The 19,307-nt window shown below is 38.1% G+C and overlaps 1 protein-coding gene across 1 annotated transcript; it reads left to right on the top strand.

The window, feature by feature from the left end:
- The first annotated feature begins 494 nt into the window (after positions 1 to 494).
- grhl2b (grainyhead-like transcription factor 2b) lies at positions 495 to 17,614 on the top strand. Its single transcript, XM_029443306.1, has 16 exons — positions 495 to 514; positions 3,212 to 3,401; positions 3,943 to 4,010; positions 5,202 to 5,571; positions 6,552 to 6,622; positions 6,838 to 6,994; positions 7,242 to 7,353; positions 10,991 to 11,085; positions 13,244 to 13,402; positions 14,228 to 14,285; positions 14,555 to 14,694; positions 15,917 to 15,954; positions 16,157 to 16,248; positions 16,760 to 16,845; positions 16,948 to 17,012; positions 17,500 to 17,614. Exons 1-16 carry the CDS (start codon positions 495 to 497, stop codon positions 17,612 to 17,614), a joined length of 1,836 nt encoding a protein of 611 aa, XP_029299166.1.
- The last annotated feature ends 1,693 nt before the right edge of the window (positions 17,615 to 19,307 follow it).

Below are 19,307 nucleotides of genomic sequence, written 5' to 3'. Positions count from 1 at the left end.
TGTCATGGTGCCCTCAATGCAGTCTTTTCGTTTGGTTGCAGGTGAGATGGGCCTCTACCTGCCTCTATGGCCCATCAGCCAATCAGAGCCCGGCTTAATCTGCAGCAGCCAATCAGTCTCAGACTCGCCCTCACCTTCAATTCTTTTTCTTTTTTTTTCTTTTTTACAGTGAAAGAATTTCTGCCAAAGCTGACCTGCTGCCATTAAAAGCAAGCCAAGGCAAATATTATAATGCATGGCAGCAGGATGTGTGGATAATTATCATAATCTGCTTGCAAATTGAACACGAGACAAGCAGAGTGATTGGCTGTTTGCGGACAAACGCGGCTTTACCTGCCAGGTGAAGCGGAGGAGAAAAGAGGGGCAGGGAAAAAGAAGCGGGGCGAAAAAAGTCGATTTACCTGTAGCCCAACTTCTGGCAACTCACTCACTCTATTACCTGCTCCGACTTGAAAGTCCAGTTTCACAAGGAAGAATCGTAGAGGAAGCAAAATATGTCACAGGAGACAGACAAGTAAGTGATCGAGCCTGCGGAGAGGATCTGTGATGGTTTCAATTTGAAGGGAAAAGCTATATTTTTATTCGCTAATTAAAAGAAAAATATGCCTGTTTTAAATTCGTCTTCAGGTTGTATTATAGGATTTAAAAATGTGTCACTTTCTCATTATATTACTGTTGGATATTTGTGACAAATATTCAACTATTTGCCTTGGAGGAAACAAGTCAACTTGGCGCCGTGGATTTTATTAGAGCTGAATTCGCCATTTTTGACTGATGGTGGGGGGGGGAGCCCTCAAAGTGTAAGGACTGGATTTTCTAAACACTTTGATGTCTTTGACTGGACATAAGAGTATTAACTCTACTTTTGCATTACATTTTCAGATTTTAAGGCCAACAGTGCGCGATGGGTCTGTGTGTGAATAAGGATAGTGTGTGTTGCCTGTCGGCCAACGGTGTTCCATAACACAAGAAACTCCTTTATTTACATTAAAGAATAAATTAAAACCTTTGTACAGTGGTCAGAAATGAAAAGCAACCAGAAAAGCATTTTGCTATCTTTTTTTTTTTACGGGGGGGATTATGCTTTCGAAATATTTCTATTTCTTATTATATATTAAAAATAGCAGAGGGGGTCTTTGCTGACAGAAATATCAAAAGGATCTGACATAGATTTTTTGCATCCATAATTGAGCTTTACATTTTCTAATAGTCTTAGTACTCAATTATAACTATATTGATAATAACCTAAATGACCATTTCTAGATTATCATTGAAAGATAACATTTCCTAACGATGATGAGTGTAATGTAATAGTATTATTGTGTATTTAAAACGACTAAATGTATCGAAGTGCTGCAGTGATGCTGTTTCATGCATCCTGCATCAGTGACCACAACTGCCACTATTATGACCTATAGGGGTAATATTTAATCAGATCAGAGTAGAGGTTTTCAAAACATAAACATCACCTCTTGTTGATGTCTTTGGTCTATTTATACCTGCATGTCAGCTCTATACCTGCAGTGGAGAAGTTGACCAGAATTTGTAATTTAAACAACATCTACATCTGTGATAATATGTGGCACACCTGGTCAAACAGATTTATCCCGGGTGCTGCTTTTCTACCATTACAACTTTTTCCATAATAGTATGCATCAATGTGACATTACATATAAGGGGTGCATCTGGTACAGGTACATCTGACAGACAGGAGTCCATGCCAACTAGACAAACCACAACAGTGATACAAATTAGTTATTGATTGTTGTAAATTATAGGTTCCAAGATGTACAGACGATTTCACAGCTATGAATATTCCCGATTAATATGTGATGAAATGATTAACAAATGATGAAAAAATGAACTAGTTTGAGGCTCCAGCATTATAACTCACTACTTCCAGGTGTTTTGCTGAAGGTGTGACATTATACTGATATAGTTCAACAAGTGCAAGTTGACACATTCAGAGCCTCTCTTGTGATTGGCTTGGAGTTCAAAGAGATGTTGTGACAACAATGTGTGTTTAACTGGTCTGTGATCTCGACTTAAGTAGGCCTACAGAGTGGAGAGACAAACCCACGTAAACACACAAGTCAGGCATGAAAAGGGCTATAGTATATTCATGTTTGATAATCTTTTGGATCATTTGATTTGAGAGAATATCCAAAATAAAAATTTACTTAATCAGCAAGCAAATTAAACCTATTTTTAATATTTGAAAGCAGAGAAAAGCAAGCAGGTTTTAGCATTTGTTAAGCTAAGAATAGAGGGGAAAAAACAATTCTTACCTGGTGTCAGATTTAGCTGAGGTGCTAGAGCTATAGACTTTCAAATCTGTGCAAACATTTTTTAATAAGCAAGCTTTCATCCATAGACCTTCTTCAAGGCGAGAACAGCTAGCAAGTGAATGCAGCAGCACAAGGTTAAAGGAACATCACTTGATCAGCCGTAATGCAGAACATCTTGTTGAACTTGTATGACTAAACATCAAGGGAATTGTAGTTCTGGGTATGATGGACTACAAGTTAAAGACAAGTCTTTAGAGACAGCTTTGAAAGAAACACAAAGCATATTAAATATAAAAATGCACAATATATACAACCACATAGAATACGCAGCAATAGCGATAGATGCTATGTAAACATCAATCTTAAGCCATCATCGGACATAGAGCATCTAGAATTATGGCTGCACGATATTGGAAAAAAATTCAATTGCAATTTTTTCTTTCTGCGATATGAGAAAAACCCAGACATTTTGACCAGATGAAAACAAAGTACCTGTTTTTGGTCAAAATCATCCTTTCTGTAGCTGAAATATTTCCATTCAACTGACTTCTTTTTGCAACCAAATCTTCCTTTTCGTTTTCTTTCCCTTGTTCCTCGCTCATTTTCAGGCTTGGTCCACTACTAGCGGGGCCTGCTTTGGTTGTTTGATGATTTGGTCAAGAATGATGCAGGGCCTGCATGTCACTCACTAGCAGTTTTTAATTTTCAATGTTATAATTATCTTTCATCAAACAGACTTGACAACATAGATTTTTTACCACAAAACGGCATTTCAACACATTTCTTGTATTGCATGTGATAACTCCTCTTACTGGAAATGTTTTTTTCTGGTCCTAGGATGTCTAAAGTTATTGCTTAGCACTTGTGAAGCTAAAACCAGCAGATTAATCTATGTCCACTTTATATTTAAATGTGTCCGTCAGTAAGCGTCTGGTGGTGGTGGTCCCCAACGAGAGCTCCTACCCCGCAGTGCGGCGGGCCTACACCAGTGAGGACGAGGCATGGAGGTCGTACCTGGAGAACCCGCTGACAGCCGCCACCAAGGCCATGATGAGCATCAACGGGGACGAGGACAGCGCCAACGCCCTGGGTCTGCTCTACGAATACTACAAGGTCTGTATGGAGGATTTTATGCTTTTTTAAAAACAAGATTAAGTAAAGCATGTTCTGAGTTTTCCTTGACTTTTAGCTAAGAGCTGTTTGCCTTTCTTGCATGTTCAACAGAAAACCTTGAGGACTGTGTCAAAAAGGCTTTACATCTATAATTTTTCAGCTGAGTCGTTGTCTGTGACGTCCTTCAGAGGAAAAAGCAACACGATAAACAAAGAGCACAGAAAAATAATTCAATACCATATTCATCTATCATTTAGTAGCATATTAATTTATACTTCTACATTTTTAAATCACACTGGCTGTTTAAAAGTCTAAGTAAATATGCTCACAGTATTATAATGCTCAGTCCAACAATTAATTAAATTAAAACACTGATTATTATTAAAACACATTTCTGTGCTAATGCTAAACATACATTGTCGAGAGGCCTGTAGTAAACAGGTAGGAGCTCTGACTTTCTACAACGTCTTCAGGAATCAAAAGAAAAATGTCAAATAAAGGTTGCAGGCCAACATAACACCGCCTCCTTTTTCCCTTCCAGGTGCCTAAAGAAAAGAGGATTCTGCCAGTTCCCAAAGTCGCTGAAATTACAGAGGAACATGATAGGAGGTCAGTGAATTTTGGTCTTCCAATGTCTCGCTCAAGGTTGCACATGTACAGACAGAAAGAAAAAAATGCTAAACATGTAGTTGCTAGCAGACCTTTCCCAGCAATGTGTGGAATTACACCCGTTGTCAAAGATTACTTATAAAGCAGTTAAATGTAAAACACTTTCAGTTTCATCAAGAATATAAATACAATTTAAGATAATTGTGAAGTGAGAACAGCACTTCTAGTATGCATGTGTGCAAATATCACGGACGAGTGAGTCTTGTTCTACTTGACATGTAGACGCGCTGATACTGAATGACAGAAGCACAGTCTGGATTGAGGCCAGTGAAATAATGAGCCCTGGAAATGAAAAGAGAAAAGATTTTATGATATAAAGTTTCCCTGCTTTTGGAACAAAAAATGAAACTTATGTAATTAGGGAATCATTGAAATTCAGGTCTCTGTTTTTCTGAATAGAAGAGTACGGATGCATTGTTAATCTTTAAATTAAAACAGGAGCTATAAAAGAGGTTAAGATTTTTAGACATGCCAATCTTGACATAATTAAAGCCGCCCTGCAGCAGGTTCTTGTAAATATACAAATGTTACGATTACATTCAGTGTTACTCACCAAAACTAATTGTCTGTTTCCTTCAGTCATAACAAACATGTTGGCAGCATTTATCTTCCAGAGTTGTAGTAGTTCAGTAAAACAGTTTCTGTTAAATGGTAATTCACATTAAACATGGACGATATGAACATTTTATGTCACAAATATCCTGGCCAAAATCATTTTATCCCAAAATATATATAAGAATATGCTTTAAAACTCTTCAAATGGCACTAAAAGATACTGGAATCACTTTACAGTACAAGAAACAAATATTTGTATTGCATCACAGATAGGACACACATAATTTTTAGTGAAAAACAAATAATCTAAATAAGGTAATCATAATTCAAAGGACCCCCTTCATAAAGGATTAAAAAAAATAGCAACATTGTGTAAATCACGATCCGCTATAAAATCCTATATCATCCCATCCCTAGTTTACCTTGCTGTTCGCAGTGGGTTTTCACAACCTACCGAAGCATAAAATCAGTCTAGAATACAAAATACAGTACAGCCATTCAGTAAGGGTGAAATAATTAAAAAAACAAAGAGCAGGAATACATCCTAAATCCTATTTCATCCATGTTTTTGTTCAGGGCATTGCCGAGCAACCCCAGCAGCGAGGTGGAGACAGTGGACAACCGTGTTCAGGTCCTCAGATCTGTCCCCGTCAACCTGTCACTGAACATGGAGCACCAGGAGAGCAAACGGGAGCACTTCAGCAGCTCGACCGACGCCGTGTCAGGGGACGGAGCCTCGCCAGCTATGGCCCCGGTGAAGGCCGAGGTGTACGCGCCCGGCTTCATGACGGGGGCGGGGCTTCACTACAGGGTGGAGGGAGAAGAGTCATCGAGGGTGATCTACGAACAGAGTCCGTACGAGGTGACCACCGTCAGTCACAGCTCGTATGTGAAGGAAGACGAGCAGAGTCCGCCTGACAGTCCGTATGAGGAGGAGAGAAATGGGGTGAGAGACGACGCCAGAGTCACAGGAAAGAAAAAATATACCTTAAATGGTAACTCCCAGCCATGAAGGGTCATGAGATTATTAAATTCAAATTGGGAATTAAAAACATATTTTATCTGTAGATCAGTAAATCATGTTTTTTTATTTTTCTGACTTTTCTGACTTTTCTCCTCTTTTCTCGTTAAAGACTGGACCGTAAAAACTGTTTTACTTACTATAATTATTTTCTTTTTTAACTGACCATGACTCATAGACAAATTAAACCCACAACACGGGGTCACAAGTAGACTTTAGGGGACAACAAAGTTGTTTGCAACTTTCCTAAAGCGCTGTATTACTGTTAATAATGATTGTTCATGATTTTATTTTTTTACATTCCTGGGTCTGTTGATGGTGTATCTTCTTTCATTAATGTAGATGAAAGTCAAACTGTAGAAAATGTCAAATGTAAAATCCCAAGTAAATGTTTAGCGTCAGTCAATTTTTGTGCTTCTGTCGAGACGAGAAGATATTTATAAAAATAATTAATTCTCACTTTTTCTTGACTGGAAAAAGATTTTACTATTATCTGGTCCATCTGCACATACAGTACACACCACAGCTGCGTGAATGATCAGGCTCATTCTGTGGGCTGTTGAAAGGCACTATGGGAAATGTAGCGAGGCACAAGGAATAGTAAAAGACTGATTATGGGAACACCAAAAGTCCATGCAAGGCTGGAGGTGTTTTGTAATGGTACGTGACGACAGATAGATGTTTAAATACGATTCACTGAGAGTCCAAAGGTTTGTTACCTGAACAGGAATCTACAAGTGTTTTTTGTATTTGTTCCCTGTTTGCATAAAATCTCCATGTCGTCGTTTTGATTTTTATTGATGACTTCACTGTTATTGGTGTTTTTCCTCATTTACAGCATTGTTTAACAAGTTCCTCTCCTGCTAAATTAACTCAAATAATTTCCTCTTTCTATGTGTTTTAAGCGTTCTCAACAGAAGTACCACACACCTTCCTCTCTGGCTACAGATGACTTCTTATTTCACCAGGAAGGAGTGTAAGTCATTCAGAAAACAAACACGTAGTACTCGGTATTACAGCACACGTATATCCATATATTTGTTACATTGCAATAATCAGATATGTGCCATTTTGACTTGAAGTGATCCATAAAGAAATGCAAAAATGTGTGTTGTTGTACCCCCATCCCACTGTGTTATGTCTAATCACATGTTATTCTCTATGTTTTTGTTTGTGTGTGTGTGTGTGTAGTGACAGCTTCCAGTACACGCTGGACGCCACTCGCTCACTGCGTCAGAAGCAGGGCGAGGGGCCGATGACCTACCTGAACAAAGGCCAGTTCTACGCTGTGACGCTCAACGAGCTCAGTGCCAACAAACGCCTCCGTCACCCCATCAGCAAAGTTCGGGTGAGGGCTCTTGCTATGCATTGATCCCAGTTATTTTGAGCTGTAGTTTATATATCATCCAAGGAAAACACCAAGATATGTTTTTCTTTGTATGTAATTTAAGTCTACCAAACCTTAATATGCATATTTTTCATCTACTTTTTCATATTAACAATGGGTTAACTATGTTCCCGTCCCATACATGCAAGGGTGGAGACACGTGATGGTCTAAAACTTTACCATAATTTGGCCTTTTTTCCCTTCTCAGAGTGTGATCATGGTGGTGTTCAGTGAAGATAAGAACCGAGACGAGCAGCTGAAGTACTGGAAGTACTGGCACTCTCGGCAGCACACAGCCAAACAGAGAGTCTTAGACATCGGTAAGACTTCTTACTTCATCTTCCAAAGCTTTCTTCGTGTTTATATGTAAAACAACAGCAACTTCTTGATTGAATGAATCAAAACACACAAACCGAAAGACAATGACAAATATATGTTATTGCAAAAGCTGAAATGCACTTAGCTAATAAACAAGGCATGACCAAACTGAGAGCAAACAAGCCCCCACCCAACTGTCTGCCTGAGGCTGTTAGGCTGCCCACCTTCAGACACACACACACGCACACACACACACAAACACACACACACCTGAATCTCCTAATGTCTAGGTGTTGCTGAGACACACAACCCAAATCCTTTAATCCCTGAGACATTGCCTGAGACATTGAGCAAAACACTGATATGAGAAAAAACGTAATGATCTAAAACAACGTGACAAAGTTTCTCTCGCTGGCAGAATTTCCCACAAGTGTATCTGAAGCCTCATATTATATTTTCTATATTAAAACTTTTGACCTTTCGTCTGCCGGCGTTTTTTTGATGGATTTGAATATGAACTGAGCAGTTTTACGCCTTGTTGAATGAGTGTTTTAGAAACTTGTAGGCGGTTTGCGTCTGACAAGCTTGGGCCTGCTAACCAGGCAGAGATTCAGAGGTATGTGGGAAACTGGGAGACACACACACACCAACACACAGCTTGTTGGGACAGGGAGAGGAATGCTAGCCACACTGTTACCGTGGCTGGTTATGGTCTGTTGAAAGCAATTCTTGCCCAATTTAGATCTTTATCCTAATTCCTATATTTACGTGAATCAAGACAAATCCTAATCAGCCATGCATATCTTTATATCTTCCAGTAACTGTTGATGCCAACCTGGGTGTCACAAGATACATTTAAGCGGTTGTGAAATGGTTACTGTGGTAGGAAATAAGAAAAATACAAAATTCAGCTGCAATAATTAATTTTAGTTGTAGACTTTTCTCAAAATGTATCTTGTTCAAAATAAAACCTTTTCTGAGAAGGAAAAAATCACCCTTTGATAGACTTGCACTCTTTGACATGGGTAGCAAATGTACAATGGTTTGTAGTAAAGGGAATATTTAGGCCTATACTATATTTGAGGAAGTATGCATATTTGTTTTCTTGCCTAGAGTGAGATGAGAAGATTGATACCACTCTCATATCTCTCTGTTAAATATGAAGTTCCAGCCCTCAGCCGGTTAGTTTAGCTTAGCAAAATGACTGGAAACAGTTAGCCTGACTCTGTCTAACAACTTACTCATTAAAACATTAACTAGAAATAGTCCCTCATATAGCCTAACCATTTTGTTTTTAGTACAAAAAAACACTAGCTATAACGTGTACATTTGTGAGTTTTAGAGGTGCTGCTAGCCAGACTTTGTTATCGTTGGACAGAGCCAGGCTGGCTGTATTCCTCTGTTTCTAGTCTTTATGCTAAGCTAAATTAACTGTTTCCTGGTGGTAGCTTAATATTTACCGCACAGACATGTGAGTGGTATCGATCTTCTCATCTTACGCTCAGCAAGAAAGAAAATACGCATATCAAACTATTTCTTTAAGCAAAAGAGTTTGGGAACCGCTGTCCTAAAAAATGCATGTATAGGCCTATACAGCACATTTAAAAATGAAACTACTAAAGATTTAGCTATACATGCAATAAGTTCACATTCTGTTGTTTTGCTGCTCAACAGCATCTCAATATTGACATGATTTGAAGATGAAACAGTTTAAAGCTGTTAAGAGTATATGTGTTATCTTTTTAGCATGATACTCTTTGGCATCATATTTGGAATTTGCCAGTGTAATGAGTCTGTGTTTGTTTGTGTGTGTTAGCCATACATAGATAATATGCATCTACAGCTCAACCCACAGGGCTGAAGTATTTTTCCCTCACACTGACACATTTACATGTACACACAGATACCTATCTAGCAAAAGGCATTTCTGGCAATCGACTAGGCTGAAAACAAGCCTTACTTAGTCTGTTGCAGGGGGTCCATATTTTGGCCTTTGTCGTGGCTCAAATATTGCCATCCATGAAAAAGTTTGTTTTCCTTTTGTAACCGGAGTATCTTTAATAATACTCATTCCATGTTATTATTCACTAATGTTAGACATGCTACAAGATGAATAAAATCTTGTTTTTGTTATCTTTGCTGCCATCTTGACTGTAAGGAAGCCTGCAGGGACAATTGTGTGAGATTAAACTCTTCTTTGTTCGGGAGGGGAGAGGGAGACACACCTGGTGGAGAACTGCACTCTACTGAATGCACTTTTCTAGTTTATTCATAATTTATATTAAGGCTGCAATATAGTATTATTTTTCATCATGTAATTCTTTTCTCAGATCGGTTTGGTCCATATTATGTCAGTATAAAGTGGCCATCACGATAACCCAAAAGCCCACGTTAACATATTTTAATTGCTTGTTTAGTCTGACCAACAATCCAAAACACAAAAGTATTCAGTTTGATATCATTAAAGACAAAGAAAATTCTTATTTGAGAGGCTGGATTTTTGCATGTTTTCTTACTTTAACAATTTATCGACTATCAACATTGCTACTTTTCTTTTACAAATTACGAATGGATTGATTGACTAATCAATGCAGCTCTAATTTGTATATGTGAGTGCATGACTGTGCATCAAAGTGAGGAATCTCCGCTCAAACAGCTCAGTAGGTCAGGTGACAGACCCCTCCACCCTGCTCCTCGGAGCGGCCTGTAACCTGAAGCTGTCCAACGAGCTGATTTGAATAGCAGGGGGTGGGTGGGGGGCATCATGCCCCTGGGCCACGTCACAGAATGGATCATTTGAATGGGGCTAGTTATCGGGGGTTACTGGCAGATAGACATGTGGCTACCTGCCCTGCTGCTTTGTGCACCTGCTAAAGAGCCAGTGTGTCATTAGGAAGATGGAGGAGGCCGGAGGTCACTGAAGCAGAGGGGGGGATGCTCAGAGCGGTGACCAGCAGAATTATTGTAGCATGAGCTACTTCTCCAAAGAAGTTTAGCCTAAATCATGTCTGTGTGTCAGGGCTGAACGCTCATTTTTACTATTGATTAATCTGCAATCAGCTAGTCCTTCTCTCAATACACGGCCCCTTTCCTACCAGGCCCAATTTATTCCTATATAGACATAAATATTTCAGTAAAAAAACATACTTTAATTTATTTTACCATACATATGAGCCTTTCCCACAGCATACCAGTGTACTATTTTCCTCCCATTTAAAGTCCTTCCAGTTTGTGGTCACACAGGTCAACAATAGCCGGCTGATGCGCTCACCTGACTGGCTTTTAATATGAGTCTCAGAGCCAGATAGCCTCCTATGTTTCCTCCCGCTTCCTTTGAAGCCTTTGAGTTTGTTTGCTCAAACAGATAAGATTTTATCTTATAAAATCGAAGCGTGCCATTTGATTACTTATCTTAACAAACAATAGCTACCTACTTGTTTCATTTATTGACCAATTTGTGCTGTGTGTGGAGTTTTTTTCAGGGGGGAGATATGATGTTTGGTTAGGTTTTTTTAAACAGCAGATAACTTGATAATATGTAGACTCGAAATACTCTTGAGCATGCTTTTATAGCAGAAGGTATATCAGAAAGGTTGTTGTGACTGCAGACATAAACCGTCCCTCTGCTTGTCCTCACAGCTGATTACAAGGAGAGCTTCAACACGATCGGCAACATCGAAGAAATCGCCTACAATGCCATCTCCTTCACCTGGGACGTGAATGAAGAGGCCAAGGTACAAAACACAAATACTTAAAAAAAAAGATTTTATTTTTTTTGTTGCAGGATATAAGTGTCACTGTAATTTTCCTTCAAACCGCTCTACTCTACTCTAATCTTGCTAGGGGCGTGTTGTAGATGTAAAATTAAAAAAAGCAGCGGGACAGGTTTTATGTGCTGATTCAAGGGTTGGCAAACAAATGCACTCGCTTGTCAGATTAACTGTGATGCAAGCACCTCACCTGTAGACATCACCAACACTCAGGAGCTCATTAAAACTGGTGAATCAAATCATCCACATTTTCTTATAATACAAGAATTTAAAGCGTAAAGCGACTCCTTTTTCTCTGACTGGTATGTTCTCCGCTGGCCGTCACAAAGCTGATTGGCAGTGTTGTGTACTTTTGCTCTGTTTGTCTTGTGGCCACTCCTTAAATGAAGCTCCGTCACTGTTTAACTCCAGAGGCCCCCAAGGGCCAACACACCGATCCCTGTCCCCACCCTCTGTTGTTTGTTTTGCCCTCATTTCTGTGTGAATGCGACCGACTGTGTGTATGAGTCAATCTGAGTGTGTGTGTGTGTGTGTGTGTGTGTGTGTGTGTGTGGCTCGTTCATTGTAATAGCAGCCTGCAGACAAAGACATTGCTGGTGGAAATCCAAGCACACTTCTCTGGGCCAATATTGACTTTTTCTCTCTCTGCTTCTATCCCTCTCTTTCTCTTAATCTGTGTGACTATTGAGCCTGAATATATCTTTTGCAACGCAGGAACAGGTGTAATGCCATGGTAGTTTGTTGTGCATGCTTCTACTGCTGTAGGCCGAAGGAGGAAGTAAAAGAATGATTCATTTCTACAAAAGGAAATCTAGTTTATGTGGCGTGTTTTAAACCAAATAAAGAACGTAAGAGTGCCTTTTATGTATCAGGGAAAGAAGGAAACTTCTTGACAAGTTATTTATACCTGTAAAGCAAATAAGAGTGTACCGTTTTTAGGGATGGCTATAAACAAGGAAGGTTGTTTACAGTAAATGGTTATGTGGTCTAGACAGCTAAACAACAGCTCAGAATATAAAGAACTAGTTCTGTGCTTCATGTATATTTTGAAGTAAGAAGCTCATGGTACATATTTTTTAGTTATTCTTTATTCTTAGCAGACAGTTGAGAGGCAAGGAGCATAAATAAATAAAAAGAACAAGCTCTTATGTTTAGACTCTCTCTGAGTGGAATAATTTACCTTCTAACATTTGATCTTTTGGTATGTTTAAGAATGCTTTCATCTCCTATTTTGAGTATAATTGTACATGTTTCAAGTGACATTAATGAACATCTGTCCTTGGCTACTTTGGCCATTTTACAGTTGTTTTTAATTAATATATTTGTGTAGTTTTGTGTATGTGGAACTCTTTAATTTTTTGTTGTTTTTGTCTGTTGCCACTTTACGGTTGTTGCCATGATTGTTTTATGTGTATTATGTGTAGGACCCCCTCGAAAACGAGATGACCCACCTCAAGGGGTTTACCCTAAATAAATAAAACATTTGCATAAATATGGAGAAACAAGGGAAAAAGGTAAGGGAACCAATAGACCACACCTGTGATGCACCTCACAATTGTAATTCTCAAGTCTGAATACATTGGAAACTGCAGATAAATACAGAAATACAACACTGTTATATAACACTAATCCAGCGTGCTATGTAACCATGCAGTTGTTTTGATTTCTATCTTCAGGGATTTTGAGATATCGGAAACTTCTGGTGCAAAACAAACGTAACAGAAGTGAAAGGAATTTTGTTTGTGAAAAAAACCCAAGAAACTCACAACAGCAATTCCACATATCCTGAAACAATATCATGGCCCCCTACTGTAGACATTTTGAATTTGTATGTCTTTGGCAACAACAACAAAAACAAACATTTGAATTACAGATTTTACAGGATGCAACGTGTGTCTCTGAGGGCGAAACTGAAAAATTAAAATTGTATCTTCAACCACAAATCAATATAAAAATATCCACATAGATGCTGTTTTTTCACACTTTGTGTTGTTGTGGATGTTCTGGTGGGTTACATTGTGTACCAAAGAATGAAAACATTCCTCTAAAGAAAAAAGCCTGAAGAGAAAAATAAACTGTTATTTATTGTAACACCAAACACCTCTCTTCCCCCTCCCGGCAGATCTTCATCACAGTCAACTGTCTGAGCACAGACTTCTCCTCTCAGAAGGGGGTGAAGGGTCTTCCTCTGATGATCCAGATCGACACGTACAGCTACAACAACCGCAGCAATAAGCCGCTGCACAGGGCTTACTCACAGATCAAGGTCTTCTGTGACAAGGTGAGAAATCACTTCCTCTCCAACAAAAGTTCCAACATTTTGACAGTGAATAAATGTCCATTAAAGGGATTTTTATACTAGTAAACATTGTATTGTGATGCCATTGTATATTTCTACTTCACAGCATTTCAGCGACAAATATTATACTTTTTATTCCACTACACGTATTTATAACTCAGGAAATAACCGGTACTTTAGAATTAAGATTTTTACATACAGAGCTTCTAAAATATAACGTTTAGCTATAGATTGAATTACCTAACAATACATACGATTACAGACAGATTATATTTTAACTGTGTGGTTTTAGTACTTTTACTGAAGTAAAATATCTTAATACTTCCTCCACCCCTGGCTGTAATACAATGTACAATGTGCCTGTCTACAATATGTTGAGCTGAAAATGCTGCAGTGTATATTGTAAATGTGTCACAGACGGTGTGTTTGAGTGAGAGTTAAATCATGACATCAGTCCTCCCTCTAGTGGTCTCACCTGCACATTGAGCCTCCAGTTACACCTGCAATACACATGATGCACACACCAAGTAATGCATTTGACTTTTCAGTTTCAGTTTTACTATATGAGTCATATGTAGATTAACAAGGGTCAACGGTACAATGAAATGTAGGAGAAAAGTTCAGCACAGCAATAAAAAGCACAGTTGCAATAAGAGCACTAGTCATATAAAGATATATGTATGTATATATTCTGTCCAACAGAATAGCTGCAGTCATTGCTCATTTCGTAGACTTTAATGTGTTTAAAGGAGGATGGTAAACATTTCCACTAACCGATGTGTTCGTTATGTTTGTTGTTTTTCTCAGGGTGCAGAGAGAAAAATAAGGGACGAGGAGAGAAAACTGTTCCGCAAGAAGTCAAAAGGTTAGAGTTGCATGAAAAATAATTTTGTTTGTGCAATTTTAGCATCAAAACCAGAGATAATTATAGATCCGGGGGGCAATATTAGGACCGGAGGAGTATAAAACGCCCTTTTGATTACATGAAAACAAGGTAAACACATCGTTCCCCCTCCGGCTTTCATAATAATAATAACTGTGAAAGTACATGGCGTGAAATTATGTGTGGTCGTGTTGCTTTTCATTAGATAAAAATATGTTATTTTCTAAATCTTCTTCTTTACTGGTGTTCAGGTAAAGATGGAGGTGTAGGCGTGATAACCGCTGCCAAGAAGTCCGACACCACCTATTTCAAGACCATGGGCGACTTGGAGGCTCAGCCCGTACTCTTCATCCCCGACGTTCACTTTGGCAACCTGCAGAGAGCCGGACAGGTAGACGCACATTATTGTTCTCTACGATCAAAAGTGAAAGAACTTGTTTCCTATCATCTGCTGGAAGTTGAAATTGGAGCTGAAGTTTAGTTTCCGGATGACCTGATGGCTGCATTAAAAAAAATGTATTCTGGTTTTAACCGCCTCTCAGTCGTGGTGGAAACTCATGTTTTAGATTATAAATGTGTGTGAATGGAACCATTGTATATTTATAGCACTCAGTAAATTTAATATAACCTTAATGTACTTGGCATTTTTATTTGCAATAAATATGAATGTAATAGCGTACTGTAATATTCTTACAGAGATTTAGTTCCGATCATGCAGCGTTGTGAGTTTGAAGTTTATAGTGACCATATTGTTGCCATATAGTACACGTCGTTTTCTATGTTGTATATATTGATTTAGGAGTCGATGTATTTTTTCGCTTACAGTACAAATGCTCTAATATTTAGTTCAATTCATTAATTTGCGTACTTATTCATTTATAAGTTTATTGTTTTGTTTAACAATAAGGGTGGATGTCCTGGACTTTACCTGTTCCCAGTGGTTGAAGACGAAGCCAGATTATTTATTTACGTGAAACTAGCAGTACTACAATATTACAAAAAATACTCTATTACCAGTAAATGTTAAGTATCATAAGTCAAATGTAGGCCTAGATCAAGAATGAGGATATGATGATATTTTGAAAATTCTCAGATGTTTAAAAAAAACAAAACTTTGATGCACAAAGAGTTCAAACTCTCCAATATTTCACAGAAATGCAAAGATTAGAGAGAAGTCCAAGAAGTGATTACAGATTTAGTTTTTAGTTTTTTCCCATTAATCATCTCAGGACAGATTTATCCTGTGACCCTTTGGAGAAACGACCTACTTTAACAGTATATAGTTCAAACTAGCTCCACCTCGATCAGATACTAAATATAAAAAGCTGCTGACACATCAGTATTACAATCCAATCATAAATAGATTTACAATGTATATTTAAGTTGTATATTATACTGATAGTTCTTCTGTACTTTTACTTAAATAGCAGGACATAGAGTTGAACGCAGGACTTTTACTAGTAATGGAGTATTTTTACATTGTTGTATTAGTACTTTTACTTTAGTATTTCTGAAAAATGTATCAGTATAAATGAAATATACTACTTAATGTTTTTATTTGTGCATAAAGCTTAAACCTTACATCAATGCTCACTGCAATACTACATTTGCAGGTGTTTACCTTCAACACAGAGGAGATGGAGAGAGAAGGGTGAGTGTGTGTCAACAGGAGCATTTTCATTTACATCAGGTCATACAAATATAAAATATGCAAATGAAAGCAGGTACAGATACCGACCAAACACATACAGAGGAAGTGCGTGTCACCACCAGAAATGCAAACACAACACATACACGTTTATGGCACCTGACAAATGTTTGTTTCTTTGTTTGTTTGTGTGTGTTTTCACCAGGAGTGTGCTGGTGAAGAGGATGTTCAGGCCGTCAGATGAAGATCTGTGTCCGTCACCTCCCAAACAGATCAAAGAGGAGACACACAAGAGAGGTACAAGATGGCTGCTTCCTCCTCTTTCTTTTATCACGTTTGTTAACTGATATCAAGAAATCATCAGTCTATGGAAGTTTAGACTATTTATATGATTAATTAAAAAGCAAGGTAATGTATGGTGATGAAACATTGAGATTAGATAAAGATTGTTGGCTTTTTTGCCAAAGGGAAAGGAATTTTAAAATGGTTGATTATTAGTTTTCTGTAGAATAATTGTTTTGAGCACTACTTTAATTGTTATTATTGATTATAATAATAATAACACTACACGTTATCTATAGAGCACTTTTCATACAAGAGCTGATCGCTCTAAGTAAATCAAAATACAAATGCAACTAATTTAAACAAGGGCAAATAGACAATAACATTAGACAATATAAAATATGCTAAAATATATAATTGAAATAAAAAAATAGAGATAAAATAATGAGATAATTAGTTAAGAAAATAATAATGGCATTAATTATAAGAAATAAATAGGTTTTGTCCCTCTCCCTCCTCTTTGAAGTGCTGTTGTACGTAAGAAAGGAGACGGACGAGGTGTTTGACGCCCTGATGCTGAAGTCTCCCACGCTCAGAGGCCTGATGGATGCTGTGAGTGACGCCTCTCTTATTACATGTAAAAGTGATGTCAAAGGCACAATTTGTTTGCAGCATGGCACCTGTTTACAAACTGTTTTCTTCTGTCATTCGTAGATATCAGAGAAGTACGGAGTGGCCCCAGAGAGGATAGCCAAAGTGTACAAGAAGAGTAAAAAAGGGTGAGTAAGGGAAACAGATTGCATTAGGCCAATTTTAGTCTTATGTTAAAGGGATAGTTTGAATATTTTGAAGTGCAAGCTAAGCAATGTACTGCACAATGGGGCAGCAGCTAAATGTATTTTAAACACCTAAATAAAACGATATCAGTTTAAGTGAATGCTATATTCAGAATATTTTCAGATGGGGAACTGAAGCAGTTATATCAATCTATGCTCTCTTCAATGCCACCAGACTCCTTTGAATAAAACAGTAATTTTATCTCCCAGAACATGGGAGTTGCTGGTCTACCGCTGCCTGGATCGGTTACTTTGTTTGTGTTATTGTGCGACTTAGGTGAATCTGAACTAACCTACAGTTGATGCCGGCCGCCATCAACTGTAGCTTCTACACTGACTATAGATAAGGATGTATGACAAACCCAATTCAAAACATCTGAACTATCCCTCAAAGCGTATGAAATTAAACTTTAAGTGTGTTTTGTATCAGGATCTTGGTGAACATGGACGATAACATCATCGAGCATTACTCCAATGAAGACACCTTCATCCTCAACATCGAGAGCTACGCAGATGCCTACAAGATCACGCTGACTGAGATCTGACCGCTCGTCAGCCGACTCGAAGGCCGCAAGTTGAGACGCTGTGACAACAATCCACGAAGCTGCTATTGATTGGCTGATAAGCTGACTGACAGTATTGGAGACGGTCCATTGGCGATGTTAGTCCGACGCTCCGAGGTCAACGTCCACACACCTGATCCCTCTCTGGCACTGTTACACTATGAAGCAAGTCATATTTTCTGCGCAGGAGGGTGACGACACTAATAAAAAGAGGACTCTATAGAAATCCTTATGAACTGGTTATATTTACTTCCTGGTTGTACTCATCGTCTCAGTTGTGAGGCGATGGAGTGTCCTCCACTTTTGCTGATTTTTTTTATTGTATAAAAAAGTTCTACTTTTCTGTACAGTGTTCTTGCCAAATAACACATCAGGAGTAGACTCATGGAATACCTGATGTACTGTAAGTAGCTTGAATTAGTATGTCCTAATTAACTAAGCTTCTTTGCATGCCAGCCTTCGTTTTTGTTAGTTATTATTTATTATTAATGACAATGTTTTGCATTTCTTTAGCAATTTATCCAAGGATTTCAAGTACTTCACATTTCAGTGACTTTGTTTATAGTCACCCTCTCTAAGAGTGCTCAAGGAGTTTTTAAATGGCTTATCTCTATTTTTAAGCCATATTGTACTACTTACATTTCAACAAATAGCCCAAGTGTTTATTTGTAGGACCTAACATAAGATGGTAAAGACTTTTGAAAATAAATACGGTAAACAACTTCAGTTTGGTGTCAAATGGCACTTGGCCTGATGTGCTTGGCTGTATTGAGAAAACAAATAAAAAGTAGAAACATTAAGATGTCATTTTTTGTTATACAAACCAGACTTTTTTTTGTGTGCTTTAGGGCAACTTAGCTACACTAAATCACATGAACTTCACTAGTCAAGAAATGGAAGTTATTGCTATGCTCTGCTAAACTAGGCTAACTTAAGCTAACTTAAGCTAGTTAGCTTTGAGACTAGTGTATTTAGGTTAAGTTTCTTGTTTTTTGCTTCATTTTGAGCTGTTGCCACTGTCCCTGTCATGTGGGTAATCAAACTGAACTACCACAATGTCTATTCATCAAGTTAGCTATTTTTCAATTAGAGAGTGAGCTCAGGATTTGTATTTATTTAGTTTTAGCTATGGCTAGCAGTGGTTATCTCCCCAGCTAGCTTTCACTAGATTGTCGGTTAGCGAGCGTTAGCTTTCTTGGTTTGGTTTAGCTTCATTTCATAGTAACTATTTTTAAACCCTGTTTTTATTGAAAGTGTATCTGTTTTGTAGGGTGCAGTTTACTTAACTGTGGCGTGCAAACATGCTACCGTTTGCTAATTAACTGAGGCCGATGGGAAAACCATTCCGAAGATGCTGTTCATACCTAGACACGTTTCTAGGGAATGAATGGGAAGAGACATTTGGTCATTAACCAAATTCAACTCTTTAACCTGATGATGGTTCTAGAAGAGAAGTCAGGGGATCACCAATTTTACTACAATTCATCTAGAGTGAAATGAATGTGTACTAAATTTCATGGTAATCCATACTGTAACTTTAAACTCAAAACCGGCAAAATATGACTCCAATGGTGGTGCTCGAGGAAAGTCATTAGGGTTTGTAGTCCGAGAAGAATGACATTTTTTGGCAACCCATCCAACATAGCTATTTCTTGACCAAAGTGGTTCAACAGAC

The sequence above is a fragment of the Cottoperca gobio genome, chromosome 11, assembly GCF_900634415.1.
Source record: "Cottoperca gobio chromosome 11, fCotGob3.1, whole genome shotgun sequence".
Taxonomy (NCBI): Eukaryota; Metazoa; Chordata; class Actinopteri; order Perciformes; family Bovichtidae; genus Cottoperca; species Cottoperca gobio.
Note: the sequence above shows the minus strand (reverse complement) of the source record. Positions and strands in the feature narration are given on the sequence as shown.

Bases quoted from the DNA above. Each gene is read 5' to 3' on its own strand.
- grhl2b (XM_029443306.1), top strand. From the start codon at position 495: ATGTCACAGGAGACAGACAA. The intron at 6,995-7,241 runs GTGAGGGCTCTT...TTCCCTTCTCAG, and splicing joins ACCCCATCAGCAAAGTTCGG to AGTGTGATCATGGTGGTGTT. The intron at 14,695-15,916 runs GTAGACGCACAT...CTACATTTGCAG, and splicing joins ACCTGCAGAGAGCCGGACAG to GTGTTTACCTTCAACACAGA.